We start from the raw sequence: 18,060 nt of genomic DNA, 5'->3' as shown, positions 1-18,060 counted from the left end.
CACAAACACACCGCACGTCAGCACACACACACCAATACACATTGCACACCAGCACCAAGTAATGTGCACATACAAATCTCTTGTACAATATGGAAAGCAGGCACACATGGCATGCACACATGAATCTGAGAATGCATCTTCACAGTCTGCACACACAAATCACCTATGCTACAATGAATGTGTACAAGGTGCACGCACACGATGTGTGTACGTAGATACAGGGTGCACCCATTCAGAGTGCAAGCATGCCTGGTGTGTGCACACTCGGAGTGGACACCACCAAAAGGCACTTCAACACATCTGTGTACTTATGCATGGACATGGCATGCATCACCAGGATTCATTGAAACTGCATGTCACTCACTGCTCATCTGCCCCAGCTGTATCCAGCCTAGCTCCACAGCGCTCACACATGCATACTGTCTACAGTAGCTATGTGCTCTGGTGTGTGTCTTCGGGGAGAACCTGCTGGTAAGCAGCTGCAGAGAGCAGGGTGGCAGTGAACTTCCCACACAGGTTACAAAATCACGCTTTGGTGTCTCCTGCTAGCTGTCAGCAGGCAGTGCTTGGAGCCATGAGCTGTGCCTGCCGTGTGGCCTGCACACGCTCGTGCCACCAGAAGAGCGTTCAGGGGGTGTCTGTCAGGGGAGCCCAAGCCCAGCTTCCGCCTCCTTTCCTGCCTGGAACCCCCCCGTGCAGCCACCCAGGTGGCACCGGCACAGCCGTGCCCAGCACCCGGAACCAGGGGCTCTGTGACATCGGCGTTGGCGCTGAGGGCTCCGTGGGCAACGCGGGCACCACACCACGATCAGCTGCTGCGTTGGTCGTGACAAGCCCAGGGCATGAGCAGCTGCCTCTTGCCACGGGGAGTGATGAAGGTGCTGCCCCTCCTCCTGTTGCTGGCCATGTGCTGGCCTGTGCAAGGCACATCAGGAAACTGTGTGTGAGTAGCCTGAGGCTTTGGGAGGGAGCCTGGGGGGACCCTTATGGAGTTCACTGGAGGACGTCCCCTCGTCCCCTGTAGCCACACCAGAGCTTCCAAGACCCCATGGGGGAAGCTTGATGCCTCACCAGCACCCGGGCTGCTGGCACGACTCATCTGCAGGGCTAAAGCAGAAATGGGCATGGTCAGAGACAACCCAGGGGCCCCGCTGTCCACATGGTGCCTCATGGGGAGGGAAGGCGGCTCACCTTCAGCGTGAACAGAGCAAAGGAAAGGCGAGCAAGGCAGTAAAGAGTTTCTGATTACAGGACCTGCGGGCTCCGGCCCATGGCCGATCACTACGGCATGATGCGCGTCGTGGGTGGCACGAATGCCCAGCCAGGGGCCTGGCCCTGGATCGTCAGCATCCAGAATCCCTGGTATTCAGGCGTTGGGCATGTATGTGGAGGGTCCCTCATCAGCCCACAGTGGGTCCTCACAGCAGCACACTGCTTCGATAATGCAAGGTAAGGGCCCATCTGTTTCCCTGCAATATGGCCGGTGCCTGGGCACTGCAAAACCCAGCTGAGGGACTGCTTGTGAGAAGGCTCGGCTCACGCCGAGCTTCCTAGCAGCCTCCACATCAATGTTCCTTGTGCCCAAAGCATACAAGGGCTATCACAACCCTCATAGCACTGCTTTCCTTTTTCCTCCATAAAGCAGAGTTCAGGGAACTGCTGGGCTGCTACAGCACATGGCTCTGCCTCCGTCTGACCCCTTTCTCTATCTCCTTCCAGTTATGTCACGATGTGGCGTGTGGTGATCGGTGCCAACCGGTTGACTCAGCTGGGCCCTGAGGTTGAAGTGCGCAATATTAAGCGGCTAGTGATTCATGAATACTATAGAAATATCAAAACAGGGTACGACGTTGCACTGCTGGAATTGGACCAACCTGTCCAGTGCAGCTACTATATACAACTTGCCTGCGTGCCTGATGCCTCGCTGAGAGTGTCAGAGCTGTCAACCTGCTACATCAGTGGTTGGGGTTCCACAGAGGAAAGATGTGAGTTCCCAAAAACACTGCTGTCCAGAGTGAAAGTTTAGCATGCTGGGGAGACGGGTTGGGCTTACCTGATGGCAGAGGCACAACCCAGGGTCAAGCCATGGGGAAGAACGCCTACAGAGAGGTGGGCCAGACCCATTTCCCAAAGCAAGACAGAAGGGAAACATAAGCACAGTGCCTCTCAAGACACAAAGCCAAGGGTTGGGGAAGGGGTTCACCCAGGCAGGGGGGAAAAGAACCAGCAATGAGTTGCTGGGTGCCAATTCCTCTATCTGCTCGCAGCTGGACGATCTCCCGATGTCCTGCAGGAGGCCATGGTCCATCTCATTGACACCAAGCTCTGCAACAGCAGCCGGTGGTATAGAGGGGCCATCAAGACCCACAACTTGTGTGCTGGTTATATGCAGGGTGGCATCGACACCTGCCAGGTAGGAGCATGCTACAAGTCAACACACTGCCATGTGGGTAGCCCTGACGTACCTGCCCAAACGAACACCAGCACATGCAAGCCACCCTTCTAGCTCTGGGTCCCCACCACTTCTGGAGCTCACCTCCCCTTTCCCATCTGCAGGTCCTTGCCAAGGCTCCCCTTGTCCCATATCCCCAAGACTGCCCAGAGAGCCCATGCAATGTTCTTGGTGCCCGGCAGACCCACTCCTGGAACACCCTTCTTCCCACAGCTGGGATTGTTGCACAGGAGACATGAGAGAGAGAGAGAGACCTACCTTCCATGTCCACGACCTCCTCCCAGAAAAGCCACTGTAGGCTCCAGAATCCAAGCAGAGCTTTTCTGTGCTGTGAATACAGCTCTGGGAGGAGCTGGGAGAGAGGAGCCAGCTCTGCTGCTGACAGCGGACACCTAGTAACACCTTAGGCTTCTCTCCTCCACTGCAGGGTGACAGCGGTGGTCCTCTCGTGTGCAAAGATAACACTGCTGACTACTTCTGGCTCGTTGGTGTGACCAGCTGGGGGACAGGCTGTGGTAGAATGCGTCGGCCTGGAGTATACGCCTCCACTCAGCACTTTTACGAATGGATCCTGGTACAGATGGGACTGCACTCATCAGTACGAACCTCTCCAACTTCACGTCCAACTTCACGGGATTGGAGTCATTTTCTCACTGCCTCCACTCCTTTCCAGAGGCCAAGGCCAATACCAACACAAACAAGCAAGATTAACGACTGCCCATTTCCTCTTCAGAAACTCAAAGAATTCTTTACTCGGGTGCAGGAGCTCCTGTATGCCCTAAGGGGAAATAATGCTTGAGCAGCAGGCTGAGCATGATCCAGTGCAGGCTACAGTGTACTATAACCATTTTCTTCAGGGGCAGTATCTGGTGATCCAAAGGCAGCCCCAGTGCCAAAGGCCTGCTCTGTCCTGCCCACTCTCCTCTAGTTTTACTTACTCAAATATACTTAGTTCAAGAAATAAAACTGCCTATTTTCACAGCTAACCATGCCTCATCCCAGTTCAATCTCCTGTGCAAGGCAAGGATTTCCATACGTGGCACTTGCAAAATAAGGCTGTGTGCAGACCATGGGTCACAAAGCAGAAAGAGTCACCCCAAAAGTACAAGTACAGACTGGGAGAAGAACTCAGTGAGGGCAGCCTTGCAGAGAAGGACTTGGGGCGCATTCAACATGAGCCAGCAGTGCACACTCGCTGCCCAGGCCAACTGCATCCCGGGCTGCATCGAAAAAGGAGTGTCCAGCGGGGGGGGGGAGGGAATTGGCCCCCTCTACTCTGCCCTCGTCAGGTCCACCTGGAGCCCTGCGTCCAGGTCTGGTGCCCCCAGCACAAGGAGGATGTGGGGCTGTTAGAGTGGGTTCAGAGGAGGGCCACGAAGATGATCAAGGAGCTGGAGCACCTCTCCTGTGAAAATAGGCTGAGAGAGCTGGGGCTGTTCAGCCTAGAGAAGGCTCCAGGATGACCTCACTGTGGCTTTTCAGTATTTAAAGAGATCTTATAAAAAAGATGGAGAGAAACTTCGATCAGATAATGACAGGACAAGGGGAGATGGTTTTAAACTAAAAGAGGGGAGATTTAGATTAGAGGTTAGGAGGAAATTCTTCACTGTAAGGGTGGTGAGACACTGGAACAGGTTGCCCAGAGAGAAGCACAGAATCACAGAATCATTAAGGTTGGAAGAGACCCCCAAGATCATCTGATCCAACCATCGCCCTACTACCAACGTCACCCACTGAACCATGTCGCTAAGCACCACGTCCAACCTTACCTTAAACACCCCCCAGGGACAGTGACTCCACCACTTCGCTGAGCAACCTGTTCCAATGCCTGACTACTCTTTCTGAGAAGAAATGTCTCCTAATTTCGAACCTAAACCTCCCCTGGCACAACTCGAGGCCATTCCCTCTAGTCCTATCACTAGTGAGAGAAGAGGCCGACCCCCAGCTCCCCACAGCTTATTTCCTTTCAGGTAGTAGATGCCCCATCCCTGGAGGTGTTCGAGACTAGGTTAGATGAGGCCCTGAGCAACCTGATCTAGTGGGTGGCATCCCTGCCCACGGCAGGGGGGCTGGAACTAGATGACCTTTCAGGTCCCTTCCAACCCAAGCCATTCTGTGATTCTATGATTCTATGAAGAAAGCTGAAACCATACTTGCTCAGGGAGGAGGGTGCAAGCAATGGGACAAGGGAATGCAGGTATTTACTGCAGGTATTTAATGCAGGTATTTACCGCCCAGAGGTCTTAGGGACAGCAGCTGGCAACATCAAGTGTCTCTAGAGCCAGCTACTGGTGGGGTCCTTGTGTGGGTGTGCATGCAATGCACCAGTGAACTTAAAGGTGGACTAGCTCTCGCACCAGGAGATCCAGATCAGGAAAGACCCAAGGTCTGCCCCAATGAGTGGCTGAGGAGCTTGACATCCAGCCACAGCTATTACATGGACTTAATTCCCATGCTATTATTTGAAGGATATATGAATCTGCTCTGCCTATGAATCAAGGGAGTAAAGCTGCATGTATGGTTCACTACTGAACGCCAGTCCTGATAACTGGAGAGGCAGAAAAGTTCCGGGTTGTGTTTTTTTGTACTATGTGGGTGCTGGTAAAGGCATTGCTTCTTGTGCACATGAGCACAACATACAAAGAGACTAGACGCAGACACACAGTGTATGCACACCCAATACGCATATGCACAGTGTGCACCCAGCTGGTTACCCGCATGCATGCACACACTGCATCCAAAGTGGTACGTGCATATGCAGAGCACACTCCCTACACATGTGGGGCTGCTCTCAAACATACAACTAGCAAGCACCCCACAAGCTCACAATCCACTCTCATGCACTCAGCCTGTAAAATCTACCCTTACCATTCCCAACCACAACGTGCCTGCACGTGTCCTTGCAGAGTGGGCTCCCACAGCAATGCAGCAGTCACTTGGACCTCCCCTTCTAAGCCCAGCCGCATGGACACTGTTCATCTGTATGTTCTACCCCTGCTTGCTGGCATTGGTGCAGCCTGAAGCAGTCACACAGTGCCTTGCCTGGCTCCGTACAACTATGTCACCTGTGCACAGTGCACACAGTCCCACATGTCCTTCCCTCTTCCTTGTCTGGTTCCTAAAACTCTGTCCTCATGTCGTGCCCTTCCAGAGCTCAGAACTGCAGTTGTTCTCCTCCCCTCAGCATCCTGCCTGCCATCCCCTTGTGCCACAGTCACCATGGCCAGGCACTGCAAGGCAACCACTGCAATGCCCTATGAATGAAGTAGGCTACATGAATTATACAGCAGCTTTGCCTCCTGCTGCAGTACCAGCCCACTTGCTCTGCCTCTTGGCCCTGAATAATTGATGGCAATGAACACAGCAGAAGCAGCAGCCCGAGCACCCTACTTGTGCCAGGGCCAGGCCTTTAGGAGGCACAAGGTGACACACGTGGGAAGGCCAGGAGCTATACCAGCAGTCTGAACTGTTGAGAATAGGGAGTGATGGGAAGCTAAGTTCCCAAGCAAATTATAAAGTGGTTGTAAAAGTGGGATGGGTCTTAGGAAGTGCTGACTAGTAATAATGGCAAAATCCAGAATAGATTGATTACACAGGCTGAATACAAAATACGGTGTATCCACATGACAACATCCAGACTAGGACTTCAGCAAGTTTTACACCTGCTTTGTTTTTGGGTGAAAGTCCTCACCTCTGCCTGCTGTGTGGTTAACCCCATCCCACCACCAGTACATCTGTTAGTACAAGATCTCTGGTCTTGCTTTAATCTCATTTTGGGTACATTAAGCACATGGTGCTCTTCAGGATATTAGGCCCCAATTCGTTTTCAGTGCCTGTCTTCTGAGTTTTCTCGTTTTCAAAAGCAGGCACAGCAAGAGTCTTCTCAGGTGCAGACTCCCACCACAGAATTGCTATTGCTCTTTGCACGGCCCCTTCCTTACTCTGATTGCAACTCATTGACCGCGAGGGATACGGGCTTCTGTGTCCCAAGCGCTGCCAGCAGCTCTTATTCGTAAACATGAAATTCTGTCATTGCTGTACAAATACACACCTCACTTGAGGAGCACCAGGACTCCCACAGGGCCTAGTCTGCCCCGAACAAAGCTCACTCTACTGATTTTGCGCCCCGCAGGCACCCGGGGAGAAGCCAGGTCACTTCTTCCAGACAGCAGGCACCCGGGAGCAGAGGCCTGGGCCAGCCGGCCGGGGCACACACAGCCCGGCCCCGCTCGCCGCCTCCCTCCGAGGTGCTCACCGCCCCCCGGCAGCCTCCCGGCGGCCCGGCCCCAGCCCGCCCCGTTCCGCCGCGGGCCGGCAGCGGGACGCCCCCGGCCGCCACCGCCCCGGCATGCCCCGCGCCGCCGCTGGGTCACGTGGCTGGCCGCGCGGGCCGGGGGAGCGCCCGCCCGGCACAGCCCGCGGCAGGCGGCGGCAGCGCCATGGGGCCGCGGCGCCCGCTCCCAGCGCGGGTCCCGCTGCGGGCCCTGCTGCTGGCGGCGGCCCTGCGCGGGGCGGCCGGCGCCCTGCCCGGCGCCCTGCCCAGCTTCGTCGTGCTGCTGGCGGACGACCTGGGCTTCGGGGATCTGGGGAGCTACGGGCACCCTTCTTCCGCCACGCCCAACCTGGACCGGATGGCTTCTCGGGGGCTGCGGTTCACCAGCTTCTACAGCAGCGCCCCGGTGTGCAGCCCGTCCCGGTACGGGAGCTGCCGCGGGGCGGGGGCAGGCATCGGGGCGGCGCTCGGCAGCGACCCGCGGTGCCGGAGGGGCAGGCGGTGAAGCCGCTGCGCCCCGGGAGGCGCCGAGGCGCAGCCGCGCTGGGAGGGGGCCGGGCGCGCGGCCCCGCGGCGGCGGGGGGCTGGCGGCGGCGGCTCTGAGGCCGGGGCGCGAGGTCCCCAGGAGTGAGGGACCCGCCGCGGAGAAGAGCTGCGGGCCGCCGGGTGGTGTGGGGCGGGGCGCCGGCTGTGCCGTGCCGTGCCGTGCCGGCTGTCACGGCCGTCTCCTGCCTCTCCGATCTCTTCCGCAGGGCAGCCCTGCTGACAGGCCGCTTCCAGATGCGCTCCGGGGTTTACCCTGGCGTGTTTGACCCGGACTCCCGGGGAGGCCTGCCGCTGTCTGAGGTCACTGTTGCAGAGGTGCTGAAGGCCAAGGGCTATGCTACGGCCATGGTTGGCAAGTGGCACCTTGGCGTGGGCATTAATGGCTCCTTCCTGCCCATCCACCAGGGCTTTGACCACTTCTTGGGAGTGCCGTACTCCCACGACCAGGTGAGAGATGGGTCCAGCCCACGAGGGTGCATCAGGACCAGGTGGGGGGAGTGCCTCAAAGGTGAACCTTGTGTTTGAGGACGTGTAGGCTGAGTTTGTGCCTGCATGGGCAGATGGGTGTGGGTGGCCGTAGGCCAGGGAAATGGACGTTGGTGGGGAAAGACCTTCTCTGAGTTTTTCGTATGGTAGAGCAGTTCTGCAGATCATAGGTAGCAGTTGTGCCTGAGGATGTACACCCTTTAGTGGATTGCAGGACGGAAGGTCAGCTTCTGGGCTATAAAGAAATATCTGAACTGCTGTCAGCAGAAAGTGATACTGGTGCAGCATGGTCCTTGGATGGTGCTAGGGTGGACACAGACCCCTGGGTTTCTGAGAGTGGTTGCCCAAAGGGTTCTTGTAGGACCTGGTGGTGGGTTGCTGTGAGTCTCTTTGTCCCCTTCCATTCACTGTCCTGCAGAACAGATGAAAGGCAGTGTTGTTTGTTCTCTCCAGGGCCCCTGTCAGAATCTCACCTGCTTCCCACCTGATACCAAGTGTTTTGGGACTTGCGACCAGAACCTTGTGCCAGTCCCACTGCTCTGGAACCAAAGCATCGTGCAACAGCCAGTCTCCTTCCCTGATCTGGTGCCACTCTACAACAAATTTTCCCGGGACTTCATTGCTGACTGTGCACAAAGAGGCCTGCCCTTCCTGCTCTACTATGCCTCCCATGTAGGAGAGGGGGAGGGCTATTCCAGGTCTGAGGGTGGGGGAGGAAGCCTTTGTTCAGCTCTGGAGAGCTGGGAAGCACCTCAGCTCCTGTAGCCCTTGGGCTGTGCTGAGCAGTCAATACTTGGATGAGGGATGGGTGAACTCCCCACGCCTGGCTGACTTGGGTTCGGTGTTCCCATGTCCAGGCTCTGTGGCAGCACCGTTCTGGTGTTATTCTTGCGTGGCTGCTTTCTGGAACGTTGGCTGTTTCCCTTGGCCAGTAGTCCATCTGGGAAACCTTACTACCGTCTGAGTCTACGCATCCTGCCCGGGACTCAGCTTCTTTGTACCATTTCTGGGAGGTGTTTCTGAAACTTGGGGGCATGCCCCTTGTTATGTCTTGGGCATTGTCATATATCTCTGTCCTAGCTGGGGTTTTCGCTGTCTCTGAGTGAGTTGGGAAAGAAACGCAACTCTGGGAGTTTGTGTAGCAACCCTCTCTGCCTTTTCTCCAGCATACACACTACCCCCAGTTTGCAAGCCAGGAGTATGCAGGACAGTCACAGCGTGGGCCATTTGGTGATGCACTTTCAGAGTTCGATGGCTCAGTGGGACAGCTGCTGCAGGCGCTGCAAGAGAATGGTCTTTTGAACACAACCTTGGTGTTTTTCACCTCTGACAATGGGTGAGTGGGCTCCCTGGAGGGACTTCATCCACTGATAAGACTGTACTACCATGATATGGGACCCCATTGACTGGGGCCCAAGGGACATGGCGTGGCAGTGCCAGGTGACATCCTAGTGACCTGAACTGAGTCAGTGGGTGGACACTGTTCTGCTGAGGACCTATTGCATGATCTCCTTGCTCCCATCAATCAGCTGTACCCCTCACAGGCAGAAGCTGCACCGGCTTAGGTCCAGGACTATGCAGCCTGAATATCCCCAGATTCCTTTCATGTGTGGGTGGCCTCAGTCTCTAGTGCCCTGCTCAGGTGTCTTGCACAGCTTCTTCACCCCTCCCATGCCTCCTGCCTCACAAGGCTGGAAAGGATCTCAGTGTCACTGGCACAGTGTGTTTCTTGTCATGGTCCCACTGGCAAGCAGGGAACGGGTTGTGTGGACCTGTGAAACTGATGGTAGGTGGTTCTTCTCTCTCACAGCCCTTCTACCATGCGGATGGCACGTGGAGGAAGCTCTGGCCTTCTGAGATGCGGGAAGGGCACAACATATGAAGGTGGCATGCGGGAACCAGCAGTAGCTTATTGGCCAGGCCATATCACTCCAGGTGAGACTCAGCACTGCTTGTGCCTTTTGTGTGCTTATACCAGCCAAGGCAGGGGTGTCATGGCAACTCAGTTGCCTTGGGACAAGCAGAGGAGGGGAGAGAAGCGAGGATGGTAGGGATGAGAGTGGGATCAGGCATTTGAACCTTTCTTTGTGCCTTGCTGTCGTGGGTGGCAGGGGTGACTCATGAGCTGGCAAGCACCCTGGACATCCTGCCAACGCTGACTGCCTTGGCCGGAGCGGCTCTTCCCAGCGTTACCCTGGATGGCTATGACCTCAGTCCAGTGCTGTTTGGATCAGGGAAGGTGAGTCCTGCAGGCCAGTTCTGGCTGGTGCGGTATGTGAAGGCTGGGTATGAGGCCTGAGCTATGCGCGTGATGATCAGTGCCAGCTGAGGGGTCAGGGGGAGACCCATGAGCTGGGAGATTTTGTCTGGTCTGGACCGTGCCATGGGCTTCCCTGGTCTGCTCTGGGGCACACTGTAACAACCACAACGTCTTGCGAAGCCTAGTCCCTGTGGCTGCAGTGGATGGACAGGAGCCTCTGCAGCTTTGAGCAGGGAGCAAACAGGATGCTGCTGCTCGTTAGCTTCCTCATTTTCTGGCCATGTTCTGGCTGTAGTGTCAGGGCTTCTTTGTGATTCCCTGGAGACTGTCTGGTCGTGTACTTGGGCTCTTGTCCAGCTTCATGGCTGCACAGACAAGATCACCTCTGTTGCTTTCCACAGAGTCCCCGTCAGACCATGTTCTTCTACCCACCATCCCCTGATCCGCTGCATGGCCCCTTTGCTGTCAGGCTTGGGAAGTACAAGGCCCATTACTTCACACAAGGTTAGTCCCGCCTCCCTTCTGCACGGGCAGCTTTGTGAAGTCCTGCCTGGTTCTGCTGTCAAAAGCTGAGTAGCAGCTGAGCTACACTTGGACATTTCTGTTGCAGGTTCCTTTCACAGTGATACCACCCCAGACCAAGCCTGCCATGGGCTGACCCCACTGACCCATCATGTGCCACCACTGCTCTTTGACTTGGAGTCAGACCCTGCTGAGAACTATGATTTGTTGCAGAGTGCTGCAGGGCCGGAGATTTGGCAAGTTCTGAAGGACATCAAACTGGAGAAGATGCTTTTTGAACAGCACATGGAGTTTGGAGAAAGTCAAATCAGGAAGGGCAGGGATCCTGCCCTGCAACCCTGCTGCGTACCAAACTGTACTCCCAAGCCCTCCTGCTGCCACTGCTCCTAGTCTCTTGCTGCTCCATCCCCTTCTGTTGCTTCACAGTGGTGCCTGTCCCAAATGCACCAGACCCTCCCCCGCAACTAATCAAGCTTAGCCTTGGAGCTACCTTGGAAGTTTGGCTCAGTGACACTTCTGACAGTGTGCTGGCATAGTGAGCTGCAGGGTTGGAAGGTTACCAACCCTGCTGGGTGTGCAAATATTTGTTGGACCTTCAAGCTGAGCTCTCTTGAGAGAAACTCTGACTTGATCAGGGAGGGACCAGGATGTAGCATCATCACCAGAGCCAGCACAGCTCCTTCTAGACCATGTTTAAGATGAAGCAAAGGGCATGCCCCAGTGGAGATCTCAGCTCAGTTGGAAGTATGCTGAGCAGTTGAGAGCTGCAGCATCATCACTTTCCGAGGGCTAAGGGCACAGTAAGAGAATGATGAGATGGATGGTCCTTGCGGTTTACGGGGCGGGGTTCTGTACAGATACAGCAGAAGGTATATGTCTAGGTGGGAAGTCTCCTAGGGAGTTACTGAAACGCACCTGGGGGACAATGCAGTCATAGGTCACAGCCAACATGGGTTCATGAAGGGTAGGTTCTGTTTAACAAATTTGATTTCCTTTTATAAGATCACCCGTCTAGTTGATCAAGGGAAGCCAGTTGATGTAATCTTTTTGGATTTCATTAAAGCTTTCGATACAGTTTCTCTTAGGATCCTACTGGACAAAATGTCCAGCATATACTGCTAGATAAAAACGTATGATGGGTGAACAGTTGTCTGATGGGTAGGGCTCAAAGGGTTATGGTAAATGGGGTTACATCAGGCTGGTGGCCAGTCACCAATGGGGTCCCCCACAGTTCCATTTTAGGGCAAGTTCTTTTCATTTTTTTCATAAACGACTTGGATGTAGGACTAGAAGGGTGTTTTGAGTAAATTTGCTGATGATACTAAACTGGGAGAAGCTGTTGACTCTGTTGGGGGTGAAAAGGCCTTGCAGAGAGATCCGGACAGATTGGAGATCTGGGCAATCACCAACCGCATGAAGTTTAACAAGAGCATGTGCCGGGTCCTGCACCTGGGACGGGGCAGCCCTGGTTATACGTACAGACTGGGTGACGAGACGCTGGAGAGCAGCCCCGCAGGGGGGGATCTGGGGGTTGTGGTTGACAGCAAGTTGAATATGAGCCAGCAGTGCGCCCTGGCAGCCAGGAGGGCCAACCGCGTCCTGGGGTGCCTCAAGCACAGCATTGCTAGTCGGTCAAGGGAAGGGATTATCCTGCTCTACTCTGCGCTGGTGTGGCCTCACCTTGAGTACTGTGGGCAGATTTGGGCACCACAGTACAAAAAGGAAGTGAAACTGTTGGAGAGTGTCCATAGAAGGGCTGCAAAGATGGCGAAGGGCCTAGAGGGGAAGACATACGAGGAGCGGCTGAGGTCACTTGGTCTGTTCAGCCTGTAAAAGAGGAGGCTGAGGGGAAACCTCATTGCACTGTCATCTACAGCTTCCTCACGAGGGGGAGTGGAGGGGCAGGCACCGATCTATTCTCTTTAGGGACCAGTGATAGGACCCAAGGAAATGGTGTCAAGCTGTGACAGGGGAGGTTCAGGCTCGATATCTGGAAAAGGCTCTTCACTGAGAGGTTGGTCACACACTGGAACAGGCTCCCCAGGGACGTAGTCATGACACCAAGCCTGTTGGAGTTTAAGAAGCGTTTGGAATATACTCTTAGTCACATGGCCTGAATTTTTGAGTAGACCTGTGTGGTGCCGGGAGTTGGACTCGATGATCCTTGTGGGTCCCTTCCAACTTGGGATATTCTATGATTCTATGAAGCAGCTTAGGGTATGCAGCTCAAACAAGTCTGTATGACAACAAACACCTCATGACTCCAGAAGGTGGAGATGTGGCTGGCAGTTGGTAGGCCTGGTCCATCTGTAAGGTCTGTGAATGCTGGAGCTGATTGCAATCAGGTGGGCTGCATCCAAATGACAGAAAGAGTCTCCTCTTGTTCATGAGCTAATCCAGCTTCAAGTTAACTAAGTGAAATGCATGTGCACAGTGATCCCCCCAGTAGCTGGCCCCACGTGGTGTTTCCAACTGCTGGGTCCCAAGGAGCTGTGATTCCTTATGGCATTACAAGTACCTGGGCCTTGTATCCACAGAAAACAAGTCGTCTTCTCTAAGGCCTTCTGTCTACTATAGGCAGATTTGAGGCACCACCATCAGGTCAATTTTCAGACACAGCAGTTTTGAGTCCAGTTTGTTTGGAGCCCAGTTCTGGTGCCTATAAAGCCATGCTCAGCATCAAGGATCTTAAGAACAGCTATTCCACTTTCAACCAGAGGCTGAATCTTGTGCTTCTCTGACATCCAAGGAACTAGGTTGCCTTTACATCCATTTGCACAAGCACAGATAGCAGTAGGAAACTCCCCCACCTCTCACAAGCTTTACAGCTGCTGTTCTTCAAGTCTTATGTTCTTACTGAATGTATCAGTACAGGCTGACCTGCTGGAGAGGAGCTCTGTGGAGAAGGACCTGGGGGTCCTGGTGGACGACAGGTTGACCATGAGCCAGCAGTGTGCCCTCGTGGCCAAGAAGACCAACGGGATCCTGGCATGCATTAAAAGGAGCATGGCCAGCAGGTCAAGGGAGGTGATCCTCCCCCTCTACTCCGCCCTGGCCAGGCCTCACCTGGAGTACTGTGTCCAGTTCTGGGCTCCCCGGTACAAAAAAGACAGGGAACTCCTGGAAAGAGTCCAGCGGAGGGCCACAAAGATGGTACTGGGCCTGGAGCATCTCCCCTTTGAGGAAAGGCTGAGAGACCTGGGCCTGTTCAGCCTGGAGAAGAGAAGACTGAGAGGGGATCTTATCAATGTGTATAAATACCTGAGGTGTGGGAGACAGTGGGATTTGGCCAACCTCTTCTCAGTGGTTTGTGGGGACAGGACAAGGGGCAATGGCCACAAAATGGAGCACAGGAATTTCCGCACCAACATGCAAAAGAACTTCTTCATGGTGAGGGTGACAGAGCACTGGAACAGGCTGCCCAGGGAGGTTGTGGGATCTCCTTCTCTGGAGATATTCAAGGCCCGTCTGGACGCCTGCCTGGGGAACCTGCTTTGGCAGGGGAGTTGGACCCGATGATCTCTTGAGGTCCCTTCCAACCCCTACAATTCTGTGATTCTGTGAAGTCACTGTTCTCTTCTTTCTGGGGACCCAGTCCTGCTTGGAAAAATTGCAGTCCAAGTGGCTGGCCCCAGCCTTTCTCCCATAACTTCCCAGCATTCCAGCATGCAAACGAGATGGGTTTCACCCATACAGCAGTAGGAAGCAGGCTGATAAGAGGTTGATGCAGTATTTAGCAAAGCCATGGAGAATGTGGAGCTGAGAGCAGCAATATCAATAGAACTACGTGTGTTTAGCCACATATACCAGACTCCACAACTGATATTGCCAGACTAGGCCAAGAATGACAATATTACTCATTAAGATCAACAACGTGAATCCTGCTACAGGATGTTGCTATGGCTGACATAGCCTGTGTAAGCTGTGCATTTCCACTATGAGTTGTGTAGGAAGGTTAACCCTGCGTTGGTATGCTTGGCTTGTTCAGCTTACACGACTCACTGCTCATCTGCCCCAGCTGTATCCAGCCTAGCTCCACAGCGTTCACACATGCATACTGTCTACAGTAGCTATGTGCTCTGGTGTGTGTCTTCGGGGAGAACCTGCTGGTAAGCAGCTGCAGAGAGCAGGGTGGCAGTGAACTTCCCACACAGGTTACAAAATCACGCTTTGGTGTCTCCTGCTAGCTGTCAGCAGGCAGTGCTTGGAGCCATGAGCTGTGCCTGCCGTGTGGCCTGCACACGCTCGTGCCACCAGAAGAGCGTTCAGGGGGTGTCTGTCAGGGGAGCCCAAGCCCAGCTTCCGCCTCCTTTCCTGCCTGGAACCCCCCCGTGCAGCCACCCAGGTGGCACCGGCACAGCCGTGCCCAGCACCCGGAACCAGGGGCTCTGTGACATCGGCGTTGGCGCTGAGGGCTCCGTGGGCAACGCGGGCACCACACCACGATCAGCTGCTGCGTTGGTCGTGACAAGCCCAGGGCATGAGCAGCTGCCTCTTGCCACGGGGAGTGATGAAGGTGCTGCCCCTCCTCCTGTTGCTGGCCATGTGCTGGCCTGTGCAAGGCACATCAGGAAACTGTGGGTGAGTGGCCTGAGGCTTTGGGAGGGAGCCTGGGGGGACCCTTATGGAGTTCACTGGAGGACGTCCCCTCGTCCCCTGTAGCCACACCAGAGCTTCCAAGACCCCATGGGGGAAGCTTGATGCCTCACCAGCACCCGGGCTGCTGGCACGACTCATCTGCAGGGCTAAAGCAGAAATGGGCATGGTCAGAGACAACCCAGGGGCCCCGCTGTCCACATGGTGCCTCATGGGGAGGGAAGGCGGCTCACCTTCAGCGTGAACAGAGCAAAGGAAAGGCGAGCAAGGCAGTAAAGAGTTTCTGATTACAGGACCTGCGGGCTCCGGCCCATGGCCGATCACTACGGCATGATGCGCGTCGTGGGTGGCACGAATGCCCAGCCAGGGGCCTGGCCCTGGATCGTCAGCATCCAGAATCCCTGGTATTCAGGCGTTGGGCATGTATGTGGAGGGTCCCTCATCAGCCCACAGTGGGTCCTCACAGCAGCACACTGCTTCGATAATGCAAGGTAAGGGCCCATCTGTTTCCCTGCAATATGGCCGGTGCCTGGGCACTGCAAAACCCAGCTGAGGGACTGCTTGTGAGAAGGCTCGGCTCACGCCGAGCTTCCTAGCAGCCTCCACATCAATGTTCCTTGTGCCCAAAGCATACAAGGGCTATCACAACCCTCATAGCACTGCTTTCCTTTTTCCTCCATAAAGCAGAGTTCAGGGAACTGCTGGGCTGCTACAGCACATGGCTCTGCCTCCGTCTGACCCCTTTCTCTATCTCCTTCCAGTTATGTCACGATGTGGCGTGTGGTGATCGGTGCCAACCGGTTGACTCAGCTGGGCCCTGAGGTTGAAGTGCGCAATATTAAGCGGCTAGTGATTCATGAATACTATAGAAATATCAAAACAGGGTACGACGTTGCACTGCTGGAATTGGACCAACCTGTCCAGTGCAGCTACTATATACAACTTGCCTGCGTGCCTGATGCCTCGCTGAGAGTGTCAGAGCTGTCAACCTGCTACATCAGTGGTTGGGGTTCCACAGAGGAAAGATGTGAGTTCCCAAAAACACTGCTGTCCAGAGTGAAAGTTTAGCATGCTGGGGAGACGGGTTGGGCTTACCTGATGGCAGAGGCACAACCCAGGGTCAAGCCATGGGGAAGAACGCCTACAGAGAGGTGGGCCAGACCCATTTCCCAAAGCAAGACAGAAGGGAAACATAAGCACAGTGCCTCTCAAGACACAAAGCCAAGGGTTGGGGAAGGGGTTCACCCAGGCAGGGGGGAAAAGAACCAGCAATGAGTTGCTGGGTGCCAATTCCTCTATCTGCTCGCAGCTGGACGATCTCCCGATGTCCTGCAGGAGGCCATGGTCCATCTCATTGACACCAAGCTCTGCAACAGCAGCCGGTGGTATAGAGGGGCCATCAAGACCCACAACTTGTGTGCTGGTTATATGCAGGGTGGCATCGACACCTGCCAGGTAGGAGCATGCTACAAGTCAACACACTGCCATGTGGGTAGCCCTGACGTACCTGCCCAAACGAACACCAGCACATGCAAGCCACCCTTCTAGCTCTGGGTCCCCACCACTTCTGGAGCTCACCTCCCCTTTCCCATCTGCAGGTCCTTGCCAAGGCTCCCCTTGTCCCATATCCCCAAGACTGCCCAGAGAGCCCATGCAATGTTCTTGGTGCCCGGCAGACCCACTCCTGGAACACCCTTCTTCCCACAGCCGGGATTGTTGCACAGGAGACATGAGAGAGAGAGAGACCTACCTTCCATGTCCACGACCTCCTCCCAGAAAAGCCACTGTAGGCTCCAGAATCCAAGCAGAGCTTTTCTGTGCTGTGAATACAGCTCTGGGAGGAGCTGGGAGAGAGGAGCCAGCTCTGCTGCTGACAGCGGACACCTAGTAACACCTTAGGCTTCTCTCCTCCACTGCAGGGTGACAGCGGTGGTCCTCTCGTGTGCAAAGATAACACTGCTGACTACTTCTGGCTCGTTGGTGTGACCAGCTGGGGGACAGGCTGTGGTAGAATGCGTCGGCCTGGAGTATACGCCTCCACTCAGCACTTTTACGAATGGATCCTGGTACAGATGGGACTGCATCCAGCAGGAGAGGCTACTTCAACACCACAGCCAGTCTTTGTCTCAACCACTGTTCACAGGCCAAGGCCAACACCATCACCATCATCAGGCCCATTTATATCATGTGCATTTCCACGCAAGAAACTCCTGGAATTCTTTAATTTGTTGCAGGAACTCCTGCAGGTTATAAGGGGAAATAATGCTTGAGCAGCAAGCTGAACATGATCTAGTTGCAGGCTACAGTGTACTATAACCATTTTCTTCAGGGGCAGTATCTGGTGATCCAAAGGCAGCCCCAGTGCCAAAGGCCTGCTCTGTCCTGCCCACTCTCCTCTAGTTTTACTTACTCAAATATACTTAGTTCAAGAAATAAAACTGCCTATTTCCACAGCTAACCATGCCTCATCCCAATTCAGTCTCCTGTGCGAGTATTTCCATACTTGGCACCTGCAAAATATGCAGACCATAGGCCACAAAGGGGAAAGAAAGTGTCACCCGAAAAGGCTGAAGCCATGCCTGCTGAGGGAGGAGGGTGCAAGAGGACAAGGGAATGCAGATAGTACTGGCCCAGAGGTCTCAGGGACAGCAGCTGGCAACATAAGTATCCCCAGAGCCAGCTACTGGTGGGATGTGTGTGTGTGTGCGCACGCGCGCACAATGCACCTGTGAACTTAAAGGTGGACTAGCTCATGCACCAGGAGACTCAGATCAGGAAAGATCCAGAGCCTGCCTCAATGAATAGCTGAGGAGCTTGACATCCAGCCACAGCTATTACAGGGACTTAATTTCCATGCTATTATTTGAAGGCTATATAAATCTGCTCTGCTTATGGAGTGAAGCTGCATGCATATTTCCCCACTGA

General features: G+C 54.7%; 2 protein-coding genes across 2 annotated transcripts; both read left to right on the top strand.

Annotated features, from left to right (window-relative positions):
- The first annotated feature begins 348 nt into the window (after positions 1–348).
- On the top strand, positions 349–17,405 carry ACR (acrosin). The gene is made up of 10 exons (XM_066990554.1): positions 349–943; positions 1,252–1,449; positions 1,720–1,985; positions 2,268–2,413; positions 2,880–3,245; positions 15,017–15,120; positions 15,429–15,626; positions 15,897–16,162; positions 16,445–16,590; positions 17,055–17,405. The coding sequence occupies exons 1-10, from the start codon at positions 843–845 to the stop codon at positions 17,403–17,405; spliced, it is 2,142 nt and encodes a 713-aa protein (XP_066846655.1). The 5' UTR covers positions 349–842.
- On the top strand, positions 6,826–11,616 carry ARSA (arylsulfatase A). The gene is made up of 8 exons (XM_066992682.1): positions 6,826–7,148; positions 7,478–7,718; positions 8,211–8,429; positions 8,924–9,093; positions 9,568–9,692; positions 9,869–9,996; positions 10,419–10,521; positions 10,628–11,616. Exons 1-8 carry the CDS (start codon positions 6,892–6,894, stop codon positions 10,927–10,929), a joined length of 1,545 nt encoding a protein of 514 aa, XP_066848783.1. The 5' UTR covers positions 6,826–6,891; the 3' UTR covers positions 10,930–11,616.
- Positions 17,406–18,060: the final 655 nt, after the last annotated feature.

The sequence above is a fragment of the Anser cygnoides genome, chromosome 1, assembly GCF_040182565.1.
Source record: "Anser cygnoides isolate HZ-2024a breed goose chromosome 1, Taihu_goose_T2T_genome, whole genome shotgun sequence".
NCBI classification, from domain to species: Eukaryota; Metazoa; Chordata; class Aves; order Anseriformes; family Anatidae; genus Anser; species Anser cygnoides.
The sequence above is the reverse complement of the archived record's forward strand: the minus strand, read 5'-3'. Positions and strand labels throughout refer to the sequence as shown.